Source organism: Micromesistius poutassou (assembly GCF_964030765.1).
Source record: "Micromesistius poutassou genome assembly, chromosome: 10".
Taxonomy (NCBI): Eukaryota; Metazoa; Chordata; class Actinopteri; order Gadiformes; family Gadidae; genus Micromesistius; species Micromesistius poutassou.
In genome coordinates, this window is record NC_140280.1 from 20,502,742 (window position 1) to 20,527,387 (window position 24,646).

A 24,646-nucleotide genomic window follows, 5' to 3' on the forward strand; every position below is an offset into this window, starting at 1 on the left:
TAAACATTCAGATAGAAAGGTAAGGTAAGGTGAGAGGCGTGTCAGAATGGTCACAAAGCCTTTGCATAGCTTGGCATCAGCTTAAAGAGATAAAAACCACAGTATCTGACAGGTTTCAAACAACAGAATAATGCGTTGCGTGGATTTAAATTCTGGTCTGCATCAAGCAAAACAAAAGCCCAAACTGGATCAGGGCCAGGGCACTAGGGCAGGTGTCCAACGCAATTACTCGGACACCTTGAGGATCTAAGCTGAATGTTTTCATTATAAGGTGAGGATGTAGTACTGCAACCATTTGGGTGCCCTGTTCAATTTTTTTTATTGATGAACACTTTGGCACAATGGCAACAAATGTCATGGAACAGCACTAGAAGAATTAGGATGTCCTGATCCGATCCACGGCATCGGTCTGATTAGGGCTGTCACGAGAACCGATACTTCGGTACCAAGTCGATACCAAAATTAAAAAAACGTGACGGTACTCGTTTTTCTTAGTACCGTAGGTACCGAGGATGCAATTCCTCCGGACGAACACGTGGGCAGCATATACACCTACACGGGAACATGGAAGACGGCAACTGCAGCTGAGGCTCCATCAAATAATGGTGTATCTCTGGGATTTAGGCTACGCAGGTGGAAAGGTACATTGCTGATTCCTGACGAAGTGAAAGATAAGAAACCAAAAGGCATCCCAAGTATTTGCTTCCTCCCCTCTGAATAGGCTTTGTATAATAAACACATTAATCAGACCACCCCTACTCTGCAAATCAAAACACACATGGAAAACCCATTACGCTTGTTGGAAACTGTGCACACCAACAGGTTTTGGTTGGGAACATAAATTCAAAGGTAAAAAAATTATAAATAAATAAAAATGATCTGGAAAAGGCATAATTATACTTAAGCAGGCAGTGAGTGAGTGGGAGGGGAAAAAATACAGAAAATATGTGCTGTAGCAGCAAAGAGAGCAGCAACGATGGCTTGGTTGAGCGATGATTGCTTGGGCTCTGCCTAATGGAAGGGTACATTAACATAGACGCCCACATCACTGTCTGCAGCATGATTAATGAAGTTTAAGAGGTGGACTGAGTGCAATTGTAAAAATGGGAGATGGTAGTTCGCAGAGAGTGAGGGTTTATAGAAATGGCAAGATAACCGGCTCTAACTACTTTCGATTTTTAAAAGCTTTCGCATGCTACAGTCTTTTGGGCACAACCATTTGGCCCGGATTTCCCCAAATTTGGTCATTCATTAATAATTAAAATCTGAATGAAGTATACAGAAGCAGCCTATTCTATAACCGTGAGACAAAGCAAATGAGAGGCATTACGCATTAAGGAACACACAATTTCATGGTTAACCACACAGTCAAACAAACTGGATTCTTAAGTTTCAGCCATTATATGTATCTACTATATATAAAATAGCTTTCTAAAGGAAAGACCAGGATTCACCCTTAGTGCAATGAGGAAGAAATTGTGAAAAAAATATCTAAATTCTTTGTGATCAATGAGCAACAGGAACTCAATGGAAAGCTGATACTGTCGTACACATACACTGTACTTCCTCAGCCTTCAGCCTGCAGGCAAACTGATGAATAACCAAATGAGGAAAACAAGATACGTTTCATAACTGTGCATTATGTATTAAGGGACAGGCTTTGGAGAGCCGATGTAGGCCAGGCTTAACATCAGCAACCGACCATGATGATGGAAAACAAAAGGAAAGACAGGAGAAGAAACTAGGTTATCCCCTCTTAGGACATGTTTGGTTCTGTGAGGTCCTTCTCACTCACACATCTGCTCTGAACGTTGGACTTAGTCTTCATTCGATTGAGAACAAAGAACAAAGTTGGAAAATAGAAAGAAAAGAAAAGCAACGACAAGGCTTCAGCGGTGGCCAAATTCATCTGCTTGTAAAAATAAACTAAAGAATAACAAATGAGCATAGCTTGTTTTCTTTGAAGGGTGATGGGATTTCCTCCAAGCTAGGTATCCTTAACAGTCCTGAGCGATCTGCGCGGCAGCAGCCTCTGTAGGAGAGGATTCATGTTGGAGGAACAGCGACGGCTCGGGTTTTAGGATTAGGAGGCAATCAGAATTGCACTTGAGTGTTCCTGTCGGGCCCTATTCATCGCCAACGGACGTAACATCAATAAAAATGACTTGACTTGACTACAGTCTAAGGAGTGCAATGCATGTAAGTTGGTAAGTATGTAATGACGGCATCAAGAGTTATATAATAAAAGAGTAAGATGAAGTTGAACACAGTTAAGGCCCACAAGCCATTGATGTCACACTGCCACTGTCTTATGGGCACTAAGTTTAAAGATTCATCAAGGTTATCAAAGAAGGTTCCTGCCATTCAAGATGAGGTCATATATGGAAAGGTGGCAGAACAGCACAAGAAAAAATTATTATAGCGTGTAGAAAAAACAGGGCATTTATAATGTGCCAGTTATATATTGTGTTTGATTGACAGCAGGGTGACCATTCATGTTAGTCCCCCTTTAAAAAAGGCAAATAAATGTAAAAACTAAATGACGATGTTGCACACAAGAATAACTACAGTCCTAGTAAAGAGGACTGAGAAACTTGATAAAACCATGAGCCATGGAATAAAAGTGGGGTTTCCTGCAGCACTTTACAGCTAAGGCCTAAGTAACACAGGCCTGCTGCCTTAAAGGACACTTCCGGTATTTAGTACATTGAGCCCCTTTCTGGGTTGTCTAGGATGAAGTAGAGTGGTTGACACCGACATTTGGACTACTGGTCCTGTCTCGGGTATTTGGCTCATTTAGAATCGCTCCTGCCTGCTTCACAATGGTTGGCTACGGGCATTCACAAACCTGTCCTTAAAACAACCTTAAACGTTCAGAAATGTGAAACTCACTGAGTGGTTAGTGGTCAAGTATCGTAGCGAAATACATTTTCTGTCGTGTTTTATTTTGTAAATTTTGTAAATCCCATTCTCTGTCTCAACAGTAGGGCTAGAACCGAGCGAAAAGACTACAACCAAACAGACCCCTTTCTGTTTCTGGTTCTGGTCCGGTTTCCGTTTCTGGGATTTACAAAATTCCAAATAAAACACGACAGAAACTGTATTTCACTACGATACTTGATTTGGAACACCACTAACCACTCGGTGAGTTTCACATTTCTGAAAACCAACGTTTAGGGTTGTTTTAAGGACAGGTTTGTGAATGCCCGTCGCCATTCTGAAGCAGGCAGGAACGATTTGAAATGAGCCAAATGGCAGGACAGGACAGGACCAATAGTAAAAATTTCGGTGTAAATCACTTCATCCTAGACAACCCAGAAAGGGGCTCAATGTGCTAAATACCAGAATTGTCCTTTAAAGGGATGGTTCGGAGTAAATTCACCCTTGGGTCCTTTGCACCATGACATCCAGCCAAATACTCTCAGAAGCTTTTTTCCCTTGGTCGAACATTGGTGAGTCTTCAGCCGACTGTCTTAGTACGCTAATGGAACCTGTCCTGTATCTTGTAAATTACTATACTCATAAAACAAGGCATTGTAAAGTTTGTAAGTACACCAGGATAATATAATAATAATAACACAATAACACAATAAAACAGCAACTGTCTGCTGATAACGCTACCGCTGCGTCAATGCCACTTCCAGGATTAGGGGAAAGCAAGTAAAAGTCCTCAGCAAAACTCCTCTGCACCCCCCCCCCCCCCCCACTGGTCAGAGAGCAAAGCAGAAAATAAATACATTAGAGAAAAGTTCAAAATAAGTGTGGGGCCTAAAGTTAGACAGTGAAGGTGCAATGTGTAGAATTCACTCATGAGTAATGTTTTGATTGGTGTATCATCATACATTGATAACCCTGCTGTAGGGCTAGGCTAATGGGACCACTGTAGTTTATGGCAACAAAGCACGTCATGCGTTATTTATTTTAAGATTTAATTTAGCATTTTTATGCTTTATGATAGAGTGAGATAGATAGTGAGATAGGAAGGTATCGGAGATTGAGGGGAAGACGTGCAGCAAAGGACCACGGGCAGGAATTGAACCAGGGCCGCTACAATCAAGACTAATGGTACGGGCTCTACAGGTGAGCCTCCTATAGGAGGCCTCCCTCAAACCCTCCTATAGGAGGCCTCCCTCAAACCCTCCTATAGGAGGCCTCCCTCAAACCCTCCTATAGGAAGCAGTCCTCCTCCTATAGGAGGCGGGTCCTCCTCCTATAGGAAGCAGTCCCCCTCCTATAGGAAGCAGTCCTCCTCCTATAGGAAGCAGTCCTCCTCCTATAGGAGGCGGGTCCTCCTCCTATAGGAAGCAGTCCTCCTCCTATAGGAAGCAGTCCTCCTCCTATAGGAGGTGGGTCCTCCTCCTATAGGAGGTGGGTCCTCCTCCTATAGGAGGCGGGTCCCCCTCCTATAGGAAGCAGTCCTCCTCCTATAGGAGGCGGGTCCTCCTCCTATAGAGGACGTTTTTGTGGATCAATGCAGAATAATTAACAATGATAACGACTCTTAATGAATACATACAATTTATTAATGTATCAAGGCCAGTACAGGCGTGCCACTTAATCCTACACACTACACCTTTAAGTAAAGTTATTATTTTTTAATTTATATATTGATTTAAAACATCCAATCGGAGAGCTTATCTTCTCACTGTAGATTCAAATGTCAGGAGTGTGACTCACCCTCTGATGATATTTTGATTTCCTGTGTGTGTCACAGTGACACAGGAGGAAATAGGTTAGCAGAAGAACTTGAGGGTTTAAGGATGACAACAGGAAATAAGTAGAAAGAAATAACTTTTGTAAATGTGTGTGATTCAACCACAGAACATCACAGTTCAGATGTATTATGTTGAGCACGCACACACATGCACCCTCACACACACACAGAGTCGCCTTTTATCCAAGAGTAAGCTCAGGCCCTTCTTCCAAACGTAATTAATCTTTAAATAAAATGAACCCTTGTTTCTAGATTTGTATTACTAATAAGACCAGCATAGGGGTCTTCGGACTGAACAAACCTTCTACTTGTCAGCGCGACCGAACATTGGAAGGACCTATGCAGACAAAAGATAGATGGAGGATGGCGTAATACCACATTGAGATCCAGGCTTTCAGCACTCATGAAAGAACACAAACACAAACACTCAGGCATCCAATTGGCCAACTTACAGCGAGCCGACAGAGGGGGGAAAACAGTTTGTGAACCTTTTTAGGGTTTTCCTCTCACAAATTGAGGTTCCCAAACATTGTCGTTCCAGGATCGACATGAATTTTGCCTAAACGGTTCCATTTGCTTCCATAACCTTGTTAACTTAATATTGTGTATAGCTAGAAAGGGTTGTTTGATTAAACCTTGTGGGTGTGGACGGGTACAGCATTAAAGAAATAATGTATAACACACCTGCACATTTGGTTTTCATGACATTAGATTTACATTGATCGATTGTGTTTTTATCTGCAAGTACCATTTAACTTAATAAGCACCATGAAAAGGGCAGTATTATTTGATTGATGATGTGGAAGCAATCATTTAAATCTGACTCTTTTTATGGTCACTCGGACTCGAGCAATCAGTCGAGAAGTTTGGAACAGACTAAATATGTCAAATAGGGAGAAGTTGAGCCATATGCATTTCTATAAAATACAGAGAGTGAGGGCTTTATACCATAGTGTGCAAACATTGTGAGTTACAGTAGGGAGTAAGAGAGGGAGAGAGGGAGCGAGAGAGACTTTGCCCCAGCTGGCACACAGAATACACTAGCACTGCTGCCGGCCCCCACCTGCTCTCCAACCGACAGTAACACAGATCCTGCCATGACAGCCTCAAGTGAATATGATGTGTTCTCCACATTACGCCTCCAAAGCCATTACGGGACGGTTTCATTAGTGAGTCCAACATCATTGGTCAATGTCATCAGCTGTTTATTACCTTATCTCATGGAAATACTTGAAACGCCTTACTCCTCCTCAGCCATCACAACTTCCAAGTCACCCGTGATTCCACCCGAGGCATTGGGTTTCCCCGGAAGAATTGGTAGCAACATGTAGGGAGTATCCCAAACAACAACATTTCTTATATTATTAGGTTACTATTTGGTCATTTAGCAGAACCATTTTTTGTAAAGTGAATTTGGGTGAATTCAATTCAATTCAATTATTAGTTGGTATGACATTTAACAAGTAAATATACTAGAAGCAAATGAGCAAATTACTTGGGACAATGTACAAAAGAGAATAAACAAATGTGTTCATTCCCTAAACCAACAGGTCTAGTAGATACCCATGCATCCCCAAGCCAGTGCATTCGATTGTATAGGCCTCAATGTCAGGTACAGCCTCCAGGAGCTTCAGATCTCCACACATCAGCCCTCACACTAAACCTGTCCTTACATTGACCACAGTGAACTGCTCTCCCATGTAGCTGTGAAAGAGGCTTGGTTTGTGGGGCATTCTGGCTCAGCCTGCTACCAGGACCCAAGCCAGAGGATTTAAAAAGCATAGTACAGAAGCGGTGTGTGACAAACATTCCCAACAGGTCTAACCAATCAGTGAATTAGGGCGGTTTGCAATTAAAGGGGCCCTCACGCCGCGGGCTGCTGGTTGGCAGGTAGATACGTAGGACCTTTACAGGTCCATGACTTCACACTCAGTAAGAGTTTGTGGCGTGTCTAGGCCCATGTTTATGGATTCAGAGACGAGTCGCAATAAACACAAACCAAAGAAACAAATTGAAATGTCAATGAACCACACAAATGTCATCTTCAGATACACTGAAGAAGACAAACATCAATTATAAATATTTCCAAAAAGGTGAACAAGGACTCAAAATGCTCTATAGCAAAATAAATACTGCTTGTTCTTTCCCATACATAAATAGCCTAAAGCCAGAGGCATTAAGAGGATGAAAAGCAAGATGTTACACGCTTGACATCCTTGGGGGCTCTGGCGGATGGGGGAGGGGCTGTTTGTTATTTTTGAGAACTGGATGCAGAGGTGGGAATTACAGCCCCGTGATGAAACAATGCATGTATCTTTCGTTTTAATATCTACTTTAATTATACAATAAAATATTGTATTTTGTACCATTTCCATTTTATGATCATTAGCATTTTGGCATTCTTCCTGTTGTGTGCATTCATGTGTGTTGATCCCTTCTTCATTAAAATGATTTTTGTGAAAAGGAATACATAGATTGTCTTTTTAAACTGTATCAAGTACAATTGGTTAACGTACTCACCCTTGTTAAATGTCATAGTAACATTAGTCATTCAAAAATGTCTGTGTGTGTGTGTAAACACCTCCTATTGACCATTGTAAGACAACCCGTACAACTGACTTTCTTTTAATAAAACAAGTGAAAGCAAAAACTGTGTTATTGCTTATAATGTTTCACTTATAAGCCATCTTGTCATTGTGGGTCTAGTAGTCTCAGTGTCTTTTGGAGATATACTAGTGGACCTGAGGGCCTATAGCTGGGGTGGACCTTTCAATGCGGGCTACTTAAGGCCATTTCTGTGCTATGGTTGGACGACGGGACACAAGGGCAGCTTCCTCCGCTCTTCATCCAGGAGCGAGGGAGGGAGAGAGGGAGGGAGCGAGGGAGGGGGTGAGGGAAGGAGAGAGGGAGAGAGGGAGGGAGAGAGACAGACACACCCCTCTGTCCTGTCATTCACACACACATGACAGAGCCCCGCTAATTAGAATGTCACATAGTCAGTGTGTTTACATGACACTCAAGAAAGTCGAATTATTGGTTTAGTCCAACTATGATTGGATTACTAAGATGCATGTATACACCTTAGTCAAGCTAAAATCTAATCGAATTGGGTTTCTCATAGTCTAATTAAGACCCCTAGATAATACGATTCATAGTCGAGTTAAGCGTGAATGTACGGAATGGGATTGGATTATGCGTTGGAATTGCGTTCTGCGCATGCTCGAGATCTTTTCCCGGGACCGTGAGCCGGAAGTAGAAGGAGACGAGTCGTATTGTTGTTGTCGCCGTCGGAAAACGAGAAATGGCGATTTATTTAAAAAGGTGCCGCAGAAGATGGAGGACTACTTTGTGCCACAACGCTGATAGAAAACAAAGAAGTTAGTAGAGGGGTAGTGGTGGGTGGCTGTGCCAACCACCTCACTTCACATGGGACACAAAAGCAAAGTGCAACGCAACCACCAAGAGAGAAAAAAGGCTAAAAAGACAAGCAAACCATCGTGACCAGTGTACAAGGGTAGTCATCGACCTTCAAAGGTTTAAGGGTGCACTGCATAGAATGGAGTTGCATGTAGCGGAATGGACAGACATGGAATATAATATTCATAAGTATGTTGTAATTAGTGTGGAATCCCATGAAAATAAGAATGGTTGTGGCTTCACTAGAATGAGCCCTTAATATCTTTATAGAGAGCCATGTTAAACCGCCTTGTTTCTACAGAAAAAGAACAGGCAAACTGCTTTTTAGAGGACAATAATCGTTATTTTACTTGTCAGCTATGAACTATAGTTTCACAGTTCCCCTCACCACTACAGGCTGGCCTACAGGCTACGGTAGCTACAGGCTACCGTAGCCTGTAGCTACCGTAGCCTGTAGTGACTATAGGCTACCGTAGCTACAGGCTACGGTAGCTCATCCTCCATCAGGAGGGGTGTGTAGTCGTACACACTGCATCTGCATCAACAGCAACATGCAACGCAGTAAGCACTTGCATACAAACCCCTGAAGTCAACAGATCACAATAACTATGCTGCAGTTTATGCATTATGCTAACAATGATTAGATCGTAAACAGGCTCATTTTTGTCCTAATTTGTGTCTATTTGTTTATGTATTATTATTATTATTATTATTATTATATATTATTATTATTATGTAGTATTCCATAGATGCAATTTATTCTGACTGAATTTCTATTTATAAAAGTTGAGATGATGAGAACAACTTGTATTATTGAACAGACTTACATGAAATGTTTAAATAACTTAATACTGCGGCCATATTTGAGGTAGCCTAAAAAAAAGCCTACAGCCTCGCGGTCCCTCGCGTTCCCTCGCGGTCCCTCGCGGTCCCTCGGCGCACTATGTATTATTCAGAATATTCGGTGCATCCCTACAAAGTAAAATATTCTGTGCATGCCTACATTAGGGGATTTTGTGTAGTTTAAGTGTAATTATCATGGCTCTACAATTTGTAGCAGTTCCTATTCAATTGTCATCATGACAAATTGGCAAAAACCCACATGGAGACGACAAAGGACAAGAGAAAAAGCAGCAGCTTAGTGGTAGCACTGACAGAATCCTACTCACCTCACGTCTGATCTCTGGCGGCTAGCCCGTGTTCAAAGAGCTACGCCCACCGGTAGGCCCCTAGCAACCACCTTGGTTACCGTGACTCAAAGCCTGTTGTTGAAGGAATGCTTACATCCATATTCATATGATTTAAATAAAAAGTGTACAATACCCCCCCCCCCCCCCCCCAATTACAAAAAACAAATGCGTTTTGTACATGGGTTTCAGTGTGACCATTGTAGGAGTTGTAATCCTTTAATTAAATACACAGAAGGCAAGTCATTGCCAACATGGTAAAGTAACCTTGAGTGGGTTAATCATTTGCCCGAGCACGGCACAAGGTCCTCTGGGTTGTCCAGTGGCAACGCAGAGTGGCAGGCTGTGCACGCGCCGGCCGGGTTACACAGCAGAGAGCTCTGATCAATGACACCCTGACTCCGGAGGCGGGGAGAGCGAGAGCGGTATGGAGAGAGCGAGGGACAGATTTTTCACGTTCGATCAGTGATTTGTTGAACAAATGAAACACGTCACCACTGTACCGTCTACCGACTCATCAGCTGAGTTTGGCGTTGGCAAGGCGACCCGCACCCTCCGGCGCTCGCTGTTAATGTTTTCCAAACACAGACAAGCGGATTAAGGTTTGAATTAAGATGATTATGATAATGTTAATGATAATGATAATGTTGAATTAAGATGCTTCATCAAAAACCAGGCTCTCATGCCATCTGCAAAAGCACAGAGCTATTGTAAACAATCAAGTAAAATATGACTTTACAGACCAGATCCCTCACTGCCTCTGTCAAAGCATATTGTTTTTGTGGTGAAGTACAGTGGTAGATTTGATCTAAGCCCACACTATCTCCGCGTCCTCCCCCCCACAATGGAGTCAGACATTCCCTAGGGTTCAGCCAATGAGTGTACAGTACTTGAGAGTGAACTGGAGGGAAATAATAATGTCTGGATGCTATGTGTGTAGATGTTACAGTCAGGAAGAGTGCTATTCCAGTAGCCGACACCATTAGCTCTGCTGCCACCAGTTCGCAATCGCAAGGGCCTGCTGCTGGGAGCTTCAAAGAAATGAAAAAATAAAAGTGCCACTGCTGTATTCAGGAACCTGGGCCACTTCATACGAGCTTCAAAGGCCACGACGAGGCTGTCAACTCATTCTGAATATTCTATCTTCACAACGAAGATGTTCTGATGTTCTAGTTATTGTTGTCACTCTTTGTCTTGTGAAAGAAACCATGCTGCATCCTTTACATGTCCTTTTTAACTGGACTACTTTGACCCGGGGCTATCAGAACAGTATAGCACATTATACAATATACAAGGACCGAAATAACTGTGGCATAGGGCTGCTCCCCCAACACGCGTAGCAAACCAGGTTCCCTTCCCCTCTGCGGTACATGTCATTCCCTCTCTTCTTCATCTCACTGTTCTGTCTCTCTTCATGGTCCTGCCCACAAAAAGCCCATGGCAAGAGGCAAGAGCTGGCAAGAGCGCAGAGGCAATGTTTTGAAAAGAAACACCCAAAAATATCACTCGCTTCCCCAGGAAGTGTCTCTGCTATTAAGTGTTGCCCGCACGCACCTGTGGTGGCGCTTGGCTGTATCTGATTGGTAGGCAATATGGTTTCCCTGAACCAATCAGTGAAGAGATGACCTGATCAGCCAGGAGCAGTCTAAAAGCTAAATAGTCGGATACAGTTGAACTAAACAGTGGCTTTAGTAAAGAGGCCACTGTTAAGAGTTACAGAGACAGTTAGCATTATATTACTGACCCAGAATCCTGGAAACTTCCCTGGATCTCAGGATAAAAGAGCATGTTGGGACCAAGCAAAGAATGTACGGCTGGTGGATGTCATAGTTATGCCTGTTCAAAAAGAATAAGGTAGAAGAAGAAACACGTCATCCTGCATGGGGGATTCTGACACCGCCAACAATTGTTTGGCACCAACCCTCTGCTTGTCTAAACTGTCCAAAGTCTTGGGAGGTATTCCCATATTCCCATATTCCCAAAATAGCCTTAAACCCATCATTCCCTAGCTAGCAAGATATTGTTGCATTACTATGCTGCGTTATACTATGCTAGTTACACTAGACTAGAAATTGCTAGGCTATGCTATGCTATGCTACGCGCCGACTGACCAAGTCGTCAACACAGTTGATGTAGAGGTCTCCTCGTAATGGATCGGACAGGGCTGAGACCAGTGATGAAGGGTAAGCTGGACCATCATGAAGACCTCTGTGGCTGCTCTTTGGAGGGGACGAAGGCTCAGGCTCAAACAACACCCGTCTTTATAGGGCCACAGCAATCATATGATATGGTAACAGTAGTACACACCCTTTTAGTGCAAGGGTTGTTTGCATTCAGTGCTGCAAAAAAGACCAACATATATCCGACATTTGTATCAATAATATAAAATACGTATTCACAAAATGTATGGTAAGGAGTAGAATAAATAGTTGATACACACATGCAGGCAGGCAGGCAGGCGCACACACACACACATACACATACACACACAAACTATAGTAATTCGTCATGGAGGGGTGGTAGAGAGCCTCGTGTCTCAAACGACTAAAGAAACCCCTACGGGAACAGATCTTTTTATGTTGTGTGTGTTTCTTTTTAAAATGCTGCTGTGTGGAACACAAGATAGTACAACCAAGGTTGTCAGACACCATGCCTAGTTGTGTTTAAATAGGCTAATACCAATCATGTGCCTCACTCCAGTGCATTGCACTAGCACTAGTCACCCACAACTGGCAGCAACAACAAGCCACTAGCTGATAGCCTGTCGCCTTGAAGAACGGAAACAGAGTCCTTAGCATCATCTTTGGTGTTTTTCTTTTGCTTGCACAAAGCCCACTTCTCTCACACGCACACACACACGCACACACACAGAATAGGCTCCACAGACAAACTTAAGGATGCAACTCAACTAACACTCAATGATGGAAAGTAGAATCATGAATTGGGAAGCAAATGCGGGATGTGAATTTCAAGGAGAAGGAGGGATAGTAAATGCAGTGTTTCCCCTATGACTTTTTCACGCAGTGGCACTATCTTCATCAACTTATTTTTATGCTGATTTTAAAGTAGTGCATAAGAAAAGGTTGATGGAAAGGGCCACAGTAGATCCGTATGGATCGATGAGGAGACCAAAATGTTCCTCGGCCTCAACCACTGTACTCGGATGAGCAGGGCAAGGTTCTGGTTTCTGGTTCGCAACCTCGACTTCTTATACTATTATAACAGCCATTTGTTACGTAGCCTCTACTGCAAACTCCTGACCAAAGTACGCTTTGTGTAGCATAGTTGATTCATTCAAACACATTTGAAATGCAATTGTATTACTTTTTTATTTTTTGTGACATTTAAAATGTTAATAAAAATGTGTAGGACAATTAGATGGAAACGCCGCTACTTATTCCAGTAGAGCTCAGATATATACGACAGATATGGTCTTATCAAACGGTATGCGTTGGCGTTGCACCATTGTAGGCACACAAACTGGTAAGGTGTTCAATAGGTGCGAACGTTGCATGGATGGAGAAAGCCTTCCACAACTGCTAGGGTCCGGGTGCGAGCTTCCCCGATGTGTTTTATTGTATCAAATCTTTTCTGACTCCTGTCTCTCATTAGAGCAGCATTGAGCCTCCTCCTCAAAACCCCTCCTTTTGAGTTTAGAGGTCCATACATCGATAAAATATGACTACTATTATTATTATTATTTCTTTAACAGTCTTGTAGGCTTTTTAAACATGGTTAATGTAGTAAACCTACGATACCATAGTACTCCCCTCTGTCCCACAATAGTCTTATTATAATGGTAGGAATATTACCATTATTTTGGATAACAACTGTGACAAGTTGCATGCCTGATAAAGGGGGTTGTTGTGTACCATAGGTTACCACCTAAGTTGAATAGTTAAATATTTCAATGTTTATCAGCAAAATAGTAGCAAGAGAGTGAGAGAGCGAGAGAGCTTAAATCGTATAAAGCGTCTTTGACAATGGTGGTATTGAATCAGGGTAGCCTATGCATTGACGTGGATGACGCAGGGGTGGTAGGCCTGATCTCAGATAACATGAGTCAGCCTGGACGAGGTGGAGGTGCCGTCTTCATGGTGTTAAAACAACAAGCTGGACCTGAACGTCACCAAGACAAAGGAGATGGTGTTGGACTTCAGGAGGCACACACCACTCATGGTCTATGGTGACCCGGTTCGAGCAGCTACAAACACCTTGGAGTCCTCATCTCTGAGGATCTCTCTTGGTCCACTCAGATCTCAAGGCAGCGCATGGACCACCTAAGGAGACTGATAAAACTGAAGACCTCCACAGTGCTGCAAAAATCATTCTACACCGCCACACTTGAGTCTGTGCTCTCTAGGAGCATTGCTGCCTGGTTTGGCAACTGCAGCTCTCAGGACATGGCAGCCCTGCACAGAGTCAGACGGTGTGACAACGCATCAATAGGCCAGCACTGCCTAGCCTTTCAGGCGCCTACCAGGCGCTGCAGGTCCAGGGCAAACCGGATCATCAAGGACGCCCATCAACCCAACCATAAACTGCTTCAATGGCTGCCCTCTGGCAAGCCTCTCCACTCCCTGAAGGCCAGGACTGAAAGGCTGAGAAGGAGCTTCTCACTTCAGGCCATACGTACAGTACGGCCATACTTGAACATGTAAATCACTACACTTTACTCGCACTGATACTTACTCACTGTACTGTACAAACTCTGCTTCTTCACATTTGTTAACTTGTCTTGTACATTTGTGTATTTTTTATTCTAGGGTGCATTCAAATTAGGGCTTTGACTCCAAACTTCGTTATTCGAATATAATTAGAATATTAAAAAATATATAATATTCAAACAAATATTAGGCAGCCCTTAATATTCTAACCTTTTACGGGCATTATTTTTTGTAAACGGGACGTAGACCGACTCATTTCACGGATTCCTGTGAGACCAGGTTGCCTTAATTACATCTGTTGCATATTTAAGGTGAAAACTAAATGTCAAGGGAAAGAGGCGATGGTTGCAAAAAGTATTTAGATCGCTTATTAAGTTCACTCATTGCTTATAATGATTTATTCGTTTCCCAGTATCATTTCCTTTATTTAGAAGACAGTTCTGTTAATTTTTTAATTGTAAAATGAAGTTGCGAGTTTTTGAAATTATTGGAAGCGAGTCGAACTGACCTTGCCTGCTGTACCCACGGCCCAAAATAAAGAACAGCCGAGACATTATCCTTAATTCAAACATGCCGTTTCATTTGGCCTCAATTGACTACGGATGCAAACTTGGAATGAACATGCACAATGGGGATTTCTAAAGGTTACTGTACAGTGGCGGAGACTGCAGGAGCTGAAACATCACAACGGTAGAGCTAAGAAGTTCTACGAGCGCTTCAGACCAACCTTACCAACGAATGACGTAGCCTACGAAAGAGATTTGTAGCAAAGAACGTTTCGGGAAACACGTGAAATGTTAAGGTAGAACTTAAAGAAGAGGTTTTGAATACCAGCGCAGATAGAGAGACCCCCTTAAAGATGAAAAGATAATTCTACGCCGGCAATTTAGCCTACTATCAAGTTCACTCACCGTGTGCCTAATGCTTTACAACATTTCCACCCTCTCCATCAACATATTTTTAGGCTTCAGTGAACTATGCTATTGCTTTTATAAATAAACAGTTAAAGTTAGGCGCAGTGTGATACGGAACTCTCCAAACTGATTGGACGTCATAGCAGTTATGTATATGCCCATTATACAACAGTTAGGAACCAATCAGATCGCTTGATTTAAACCACCCGTTTTATAATAATACATATTTAAATATTAATAAACAAACTAACTTTGAATATGATTTTTGGGCAAAAGTCAAAGCCCTAATTCAAATTCTCTTCTATTTATGTAGTGTATTTCTTTTCACAGGAGTTGTTACAATTAATTTCACTGATGTTGTAAGTGTGCAATCATGCATGTGAGAAATAATTGTCATTGTAAAATGGAAAATTAATGAATTTAAATCCAATGAAATCATGAACACCAAAAGTAGGTAAAGTAAATAAACTCTGACGTACCAACGGGATGCAATGAAACGCCAGACAACAAAAACAAAACACACATATGAGAGTTCAAGTTAGTCCTTGTATAATGGATTATTATCGAGAAACTCATCAGCTAACATAAATCCAAATAAACATCATTTTTAGAGGAGCGGGCATCATACATTTACACCATAAAGATGTTTATGTTGCGATTTTGTTTTCTACTAAATCATGATGCAACATGTGTTGTGAGATGAACTCCCACCATTTCCTTGTTGGAAACCACAATACACCCCTTACAGTAAAACCCCCGTCCAAGCCCTCACACGGAAATGAGGTTCACGTGTTTAATACTGGCTGCGATCTGCCAGTATTGCACCACTTCCATGCTGCTAGAAATGTACGAAGGGTCAGTATAGTGGTAGCGGATGTTGAGCCGTGTCATGGAACATGAATTAATGCAGTTTTGAACTGCACAATGAGGTGCTTTTCAAAAGCTGTATGAAAACTACGCAGTTAGAATGAAATGACAAAAATACAAAAAGACTACAAAGATTACAAAAGGAACGTATGAGACAGCAAGATGGCCTACATAAAAGAAACAAGAAGAGGAAAATCAAGAGATCCTCAAGGAAGGCTAATGAGAGGAATACAAGTGAGTGGAATTGTGTAGTGTTGAGCTGCTTGGGAGTTTTTTATATGTGGAGAAAAAAAATAACCAGAGCGAGGCTGTGCTGTAGAAATGGCTGCTGCCTCGTGAGACATGCAGCGAATACAAATAATTACAAGGACTGAATCATCTGTTTATCTTGTTTACAGCATATGGCCTGATCTTCCAAAGGGGGCCTTGGTGTACAGGAGACACTTCAGAGGCAATAACCACTGCCCTTACAAGTAATGATCACAAGGAAATGAATGGTTGGACAGATTGGCACATTCATTCATTTATTTGGAGCAAATCCAATTGCAATTGTTCCACAAAACTCGAGAATGGATTCAAATATAAGATATTTTATTTTTTCCAACCGCACCAAGGAGTATCATTCATGCACACACATTAAATGTTATTTAACAAGCATTTATATTGATTCCTCTTTCCTTAAGAAAAAGCAGGAAACTCTGAGGGAATCTAATGAGTCAGAAAGGAATGCAACAAGATGAAATACATTTACTGTAAGCTGAGAAAAACAATGGGCAACACTGCAACACACAGGATCTTCAAGTATTTCCATAGGTATCCAACACCTAACAACTCTAAAGGTTAGGTAAACTACCAACTGGAAGGAACAAGCCCACAGCAAATAAGGTGAAACAAAAAACATGACAAAATTGTAAACGTTGTTTCACCTTGATTGCAGCTCAAGGCAAAAACCGCTTCATTGAGCAATCTGATATAAAAGTTGACTGGTTGCTTTCAGGGAATTTACAATATTTTACAAAACATCCTTCATTAAGCACCTTCTACCCAAACACAAGCCTTGAGCGTGGTGTTCGGGGGGGGCAATAACTGACAGGAACTTCCTCTGTCATCGTTAAGGACCCCAAGACCCCACTCCGTGGAGCAGGCAGGGGGGGGGTCATCGTCAGCCTTCACATTATGTACACTGCCTTTGCAGCAAAGGCCACGTTGACTCTTTTAAATATCAGAATCCCTGCCTGTTCGGCCCCTGCCCTTCCTGATAGACACCAGTCCTTGTCCTTTGCGTATCCTAGAGCAGCAGCTATATATACTGTGTGTATATATATATATATATATATATATGCAGTTTGTATTTGCTGCATGTAATACACGTCCCAACATCCATATTTAGTCATGACCTTATTTGGATGAGAGATAATGGAACTAGTGCTTTTCATTTCTGGTGGACAGATATACAATGACTAAGATGACATTAGCAAAGAAACTAACTTTGATATTTTGATTGATTTGTTTGATTAGTTAGAGTTTACTTAATTATACAGGTGATGTTGTTTATTGCACCTTTATTAATAATGATCCTGTAGTTGCTTTTTACTAGATGAGGCAAGCATAACAATGGCCAAAGATTAAATACAGTTTAACTATATGCTGAAATAAACAATGGGTCTTTCCTTGAGCCACACACAAGGAAGTATTTCCATAGTTGTCTGACACCTAAAAACTCTAAAGGTTAGGTAAACTACCAACAAACGAACAAGCCCACAGCAAAGAAGAACAAAAAACATGACATAAATGTAAACATTGTTTCACCTTGATTGCAGCTCAAGGCCAAAACCACTGCAACAGCAATCTGATATTAAAGTTGACTTGAAGAGTAAAGCATACCTATGAAATCTGCTATGTCATTTATCTGCAGTAATAATCAAACTTGTCCCCTCCTTTCTGAAGCTATGCTAGAGAGCAAGAGCGAGAGCGAGGGAGAGAGGAGAGAGAGAGAGAGAGAGAATTTATACCTCTAGTAGTTTCTGGTTACTGTTAAAGACTCCAGGGAGTCTTCTAGTTAACCATGAGCAAATCCTCCCTACTCTCCTTGTAGCACTTCTCTGAAAACGCTTAGGATAATTGACCATCCACAACTGTAAGAAACAATTTCAGTCCTAAAATGGCTGTACAATTAGTAATAGGCTTATTGACGTGTCGGGGCAAACATGAGCAGATAATGAAAAAATAATAATCACTTCCCCCCACCTCCATTTCCATATTTTACCACAAAGGTAAAATTGTTAAGCTAACCTGACCTAGAGTATCTCACGGGGAACACGAATGTGTTTCTCCAGAGTAAACCAACAAATCTGCCTTTGGGAACTGCAAGCATATGAGGAAATCACAAGTTTATGAGGAAACCACAAGTTTTCCAGGGTTTTCAGAAAAAAAAAATCCCCTATTAGGATTGTTATTCATTCATCATTACTTAAAAAAACCAAAGCAACATGGCCTGTCCATTCACAACAGTACTAGATCTGACAGCAGCAGACTGATCAGGTTGTCTAGGTTACAATACTCGTCCGACTTTGCCCGATATGGAACGATGTATTAGCATGATCATTACTGTAAAGATGAGACATCATATAAATATAGGATGATAACAAACATCACATGAAACGTTCCACATTAAACCACATGATCCGGTTACATCATCGTAAAATGTAATTTACTCCTATGCACTGTAGTGATTACATTAATCACTGCTGAAGTGCCTCCTATAGTATAAAAGGTACCGTAATTATCAAAGTGGTTATCAAAAGAGTAGTCCCGCCCCTTTAAGATGCGTGCATTTTAGACATGCAATTAAGAACTGACATCGGAAAGACTGGAGCCAATTTGGCCCACCCCTCAGGAACCCCTGGATGGTGGGGGGGTCTTCCTTACTGTGAAGGAACCCCTGGATGGTGGGGGGTCTTCCTTACTGTGAAGGAACCCCTGGATGGTGGGGGGGTCTTCCTTACTGTGAAGACCCCCTGAAAACAAAACCCTGTCTTTTAAGTCGTCTGGAACACAACGGCTCAGGTAACTCTAAACAGAGAAGGTCTATTATGAAGAGAACTCTCTGGTGACTTCCGGTTCCTGGCATCTGTCCATGAGAGGGCGCTGGCCGGTGAGAGCAGAGTGAACGGGAGTCGACGGGTTTCACCCTCAAATTACACTTTTCTCAGGGTGTCATTTTTTGTCAAGTAATTTGAGAGTCACATTCAAAAGGGGGGACTATTAGAATACACTCTGCTGAATATTGCATTTTTAAGTTAACTTAACTTAAAAATAACTTAACTGTTCTAAAAATCAGTTCAAAAAGATGATTACGCCACTGCCAGAGGTCCTGCTTTACGGCAATACGAGTCACTTTGGCACTTCTGCAAGTATAGTATATATATTATATATATACATATAATATATAACAATTAACTTTGACGGAAAGTCCTCCTTAAGATAATGTTTTTGATTGTGCTTCAGCTTCAGATGCCATCAAGAGGGTCTCTGGTCGTAATCAGTCGCCCCTGACCAATCAGTCCGTCCCTGACCAATCAGCATTCATTAGCAGAATGCTAGCGTGTACGGCCAACAACGGCCCAAACTGTAAGAAATCAAAAGGACATAAGTACTCATTCATTCAACTTTTGAACTATAATCGATATTGAACGCGGAATCTACAATACAGTCTGCGATATTTCAACGACAAGCAGGTGAAAGAGATCCATTTAGCCGTCTAGCCCCATAGACCCCCATTCAATCTGCACTCATTCGATCACCCCCAGTGGAATTCTAATGGAACTGCAACCAAGTTCGATACAATGGGGCTCAATAGAGAGTGCCAAGGCTCTCTGTAGACGGGCTCTGCTCTAAACTAAGGTCTGAAACGTGTTGAGCTGTAATTGTGTAAATACTCCTTACATGCAACGTGATTTTGGCTATTTCCTATTCTGTCAGAAATGAATCACAATGCCAGCACACAAGACGACACATTGAATTCAATCATCCGCCGATTGAGAAAAACAAAAGCCGGGCTCCAGAACAGCTGGGCTCCTTGACACCTACCTTGGGAAACCGAGGGGGAAAGCCAAGCCTGCAGCGCTTGAGGAGAGGCCATCGCTGCACCTCCCCATCACGGACGACATCTCCCCGTAGCCGTTCCCCCTGCCCCAGCCGGCCCCCGCCAGGGGCAGGTTGGAGTACATATCGAAGGGCTTCTGGTCCTGCAGCACCCCCGCGCTGCTGGAGGTGGCGCCCGCCCCGCTGTAGTCGAAGGCGGGCCCTCTGGCTCCTCCCCTTGCCGAGGGGCTGGCGGCGCTGGTGTTGGCGGTGACCCTCCCTGCCCCCTGCAGAGGGCCCAGCTGGCTCTGGAGACAGGAGGCCTGGCAGCGCTCGCCAGTGTCCAGCTTCTCCTGTTTGACCACGCCCGGGGTGCAGAGGCGGACGAACGAGTCCTCCTCGGCCACATCCTTCTCCTCTTTGATCACCACGCTGGGGATCATGGGGGGCGGGGGGGCCTGCTGCGGCGGCGGCTGCCGGCCCCGTTGCAGTGAGGGTGGGTGCTGGCTCTGGACACCGTTCGGCGGGGGGAACGGATGGACCTCGTCCTCCAACTCAAAACCGCTGATGTCCGGCAGGGAGCTGGACAGCTCCAGGTCGTTCCAGATCTGGCTGTCCTCAATCAGGGGACTTCCATCGCCGCTATCCAATTGGCTGCCAAGTCCCACATGTCCCAGGGGTCCGCAGTAAGTGGCCAGGTCTTTCTCCAGGCCAAAATCCACTTCCTGTTTGACGTGCTGCCTGGAGAAGAGGTTAGGCAGTGGGAGGTTGCCCAGTATGGAGCTGCTGGACGTGGTGATGACCACGTCATCACCACGTGAGGTAGACATCCTGTCCAGGTCGGCGATACTCTGCTCCAGGAAGGACAGGTTCCCCTCCATGTTGAACACATCGATATTGTGCTGCTCCTGTGGATGCGGCGGCTGCTGCTGCTGTTTCTGTATTCCCATGGCTTTGTCCTCCCCCACCACAATGCGTCCACCCGTGGTGGTTCCGTTAGGAGTCTCCCTGGGCGCAGGCAGGTGCATGGTGGAGTGAAGTTGTCTTCCTCCTCCTCCTGCTCCACCTCCTATTCCTCCTCCTCCGTCTAACTCGCCTGTCGGCCTGAATGTCAATCCGTCGTCTCGATTACCGCTATGCTTCAGTCCACCCTGATCCATCTCTTGATCCTGACACAGGTGGTGTGTGTGTGGGAGGGGGTGGAAGAAGAAAAGGTTACGATAGAAAAGGGTGGCGGGTGACATGATGTGATGCAGCCCGCACAGAGCTTTTAAACTCATAGATTGAGAGAAAAAAGCTTACTTCACGATAAAAAAAAACTTTTGAAATCTAGTTAGATGTGCTCCTTCCTGAAGGAGCACTTACAAAAAACTTGATGAACCGCAGTAAAATGTAATCCAACCACAAAAACATTTGTTTCTTTTGACGTCAACCCTGATAAAAAAAAAATTGAAGCCTTATACTGCACATACACACAATGAAAGTTATCGTGAACTCCCACTAAATCAGTTGTAATTATAATATTCTCCGTTATCAATCATAATTCTAAACTCGCGAAATGTCATCTGGGATTATGAAAACATGCAACGCTTCATACGGGTAGCCTACTTGGAGAAGAAAAAATGACAACAGAAATACGAAAGAGCTCCATCAGCAACAAGTGGAGCTACCCAGTTGATACCGCTATGGGATCCAATTTGATACGATCTGCACAGCGCTGCGACGCATTACCAGCAGATACTCAAGGCATGTCTAGGCTAAACTTGTGGTTCAAACAATTCTCGGTAAAAAGTTGCAACGCATTGAGCCTCCATAAAAGTAACAGCAACGTTGCACAACATGACATATCTCTTTGGTGATATGGTGGGCCATATGACAGCACATCAGCTCTGCATCATAACGCAGTGCCAACGACCCAGTAGCCTACTGCACACAGCGATCGGTGTTTATAATATGCTTCTTCTTATTCTAGTAGTCATTTAACGTGTCGAAAATGACGCAATGTAAGTTATCGGTAAACCATACACAGCATAAGAAGAACACACGGATATGGCATTCGCCATGTCTACAGGCCATTAGCATACTTTACCCCCAAAAAGATCATAACTCACCCATTTTAAACTTTGATTAAAATCTGAATTCTTGAGTGACGAATGTTAACTTCTGAAACAACAAACAGCGTTAGTCCCTCCCTTTGAAAAAAATCGCATACTCGAGAGCACTTCATGTAAACACAGATCTTCGCAATAAAGTGCACAGCGTCAATGGGCGTTTCGGTGCGCATTAATAATTAATAATCCAAATAACAAACATGCAACATGGAGCCGTGGCCAGCAGCTCGTCTCCTCGTCAGTGGATTGGCACAACTGGTTATAGATTATCGCCGACCTCTCCTGACTAACATGTCATCCCCTCCCCTTACTGTAGGCTCTACTGTACACCCCGGCTGTGCGCAGAGCGCACCATTAGTGCAACCTGTTGGCTGCTATGGCTCACTGCACAGATCAAGGTAGAATCTGGTCATAACATTGTAACCGACCGCAGTTTTTGTTCCCCTGAGTTCTTCACATATTATACAACTTTAAGAAGAGGTGTCGTTAAAAGGTCGTCTGTCAAATATTAACAATGGCACAATAAAAACGCAATGCCTTGCGCTTCTGTGGCGCAAAGTAGAGGACTAGTGGCCTACTCCAACTAAAGAGCTATGCGTAAGATAAGACTATATAGGCATAAAATACACTAGATAAGACTAGTCTATACAGGGATCAAATGCATTAGATAAGACTAGTCAATACAGGGATCCGATACATTAGATAAGACTAGTCTATACGGATCAGAGACATGGAGGACCTCCAGAGGCGTACCTGGGGTAAGAGACAGCGCTCCGGTGCGCTGGTTAGGCCATCGTACGTCTCCCAAGTTTGATAAAGACTCCTGGTGACCTGGTCGTATCCAGCCCGATGGATCAGAATAATCACGGTTTCTTGTCACACTCGATTGATATCCATGCTGCCTGCTAGCGCCCTTTTCAGTGTGTTGGAAAAGAGAAAAACCTCAAAAGGCAAGGCAGTCGGTCAGAATGGCAGCACGGTCGTCTCGGAGCGTATTCTACCCTTTTTGTGCGCAACTTTTTAAGATCGCACGTAGAAAATAAGTCATTAAGTCCATTGTGGGTTTGATATTCCGAAATAAAGACGAGTAAAGAGAGTGCAGTGTTGAAATACGGTCTGCGCGCTACACGAAAACACCAAGTTAGTGTTTAAGTTACATAATACAGCCCGCTGGCCGCCGTAACGCTACACGACCGGGCAGGGCAGGGCGCTGCTTTGACACTTGGCGGCAGGGAACGCCCCTTTTTCTGCACGAATTCGCGATTCTGTCAGAAAGCTACAATGTGTCCGCGTCCACTTTAGAGGCGTCGTATCGCATGTGGAAACACACGACACTTGGACCGGTAGCTTTGGTTATTCAGCCATCCGCAGGCTGTGTGGAGGCTCTGGGCTGCAGAGGCTGGCGTGGTGTAGTGTTGTTATGTGTGTAGTGTTGTTGTGTTCCAGTAGCCGTGTTGTTAGTATAGTGTCTTGTTGTGTGGTCATGTGTTGTAGTGTAGTGTGTAGTGTTGGTGTGTCTCTAGCGGCTAGCTGCAGCTCGCTACTGGAGCGTTAGCCAAGGCAATGGTAGCTAGCGTTAGCTTGCAACTTGATTTAATCTCTCCTTTCAGCCTTCTGGCTACAAGACAACAACCTCTCCCCGCTGGGTTCAGCTCTGTGTCCTGGCGGAAAACATGCAGGAGGACGACAGAGGAGCAGACAGAAGGACTAGGCTGGACACGAAACGCACAGTTCAACTTATGCTCCGTTATCCAAACTTTGATGAGCCACACATTCCGCGGTGAGCCCCGTCCTCCCTCGCTGACCGTCGATACTGCCAGTGCCCACTGAAATATACCATATGTCTCATGACCACGCAATCGACTTCAAGTTGGAGTCCCGGGGATAGAAAACAAGAAGCCCAGGCTGTGCGGAGCCGAATGGCGCAGTGATCTAACAGTGGCAGTAGACGGGGCGAAGGGCAAGGTGACGGACAGCTCTGGAAATAAACTATTCTAACGGGTCCAACAAACGAGTCCAGCTCAACGCAGGCGGCCCCAGCTACAGTACAGAAGCGACGTTTTGTTAAAATGTCTGTTGAGACTAGAAGACGAGAGAACAGTCAACACCCTTTGACACTCACAAATAAACTCACATAAAGGTCCATAAAGTAGCCTAGTCCCGAGTTATAGTTTTTGAGAACGAGCCTATGGGTTAAAAGTATATATTTCACATCATGCTTTCTATAAAAAAAATATAAAACATATGAAAGCTGAGATGGGTGTACATTTTTTATTTTTTTTTATCACCAATGCAATAAGTCAGCAAATACTTTAAACGGCCATTTCTCAAGATACCAGTTGCAATGTGCACTGCAGATAGTGGCTGCCCGTCTTATCTGTCATCACAGGAACTGGGAAAGGGTCCTTCAATGGATTTGTTTCAACGTAAAGCGATATGCTATAGGAAACCCAAATCAAGCAAAGAAACATTGGCATCCTGAAGGATTATGCAGTATGATGGCGAATAACATCTACAATTATTATTTATAATGTTAATGAAAGGAGCCACACACATTTCAATACTGGTTATTAATGGCATATGGACAAATGGAGCACATTCTCCCCAACTTGCCTGTAGAGGAAATAGAAAAGGCCTATATATGCACACACTATTCCTATTTTTAAAATTTAAAGTAATATCTACA

General features: G+C 43.3%; 1 protein-coding gene across 2 annotated transcripts in view; it reads right to left on the reverse strand.

The window, feature by feature from the left end:
- LOC311354704 (glucocorticoid receptor-like) overlaps positions 1-23,928 on the reverse strand; it is a 58,789-nt gene extending 34,861 nt beyond the window's left edge. The window contains exons 1-3 of one of the 2 annotated variants that reach the window (XM_084474542.1): positions 22,714-23,928; positions 21,961-22,012; positions 19,856-21,018 (exon numbers count right to left, since the gene is read on the reverse strand). In XM_084474542.1, coding sequence (XP_084330668.1) covers positions 19,856-21,009 — 1,154 coding nt within the window. In that variant the 5' untranslated portion in view covers positions 21,010-21,018; positions 21,961-22,012; positions 22,714-23,928. The remainder of the gene's footprint in view (positions 1-19,855; positions 21,019-21,960; positions 22,013-22,713) is intronic. The other variant, XM_084474541.1, reaches the window with a different exon arrangement.
- Positions 23,929-24,646: the final 718 nt, after the last annotated feature.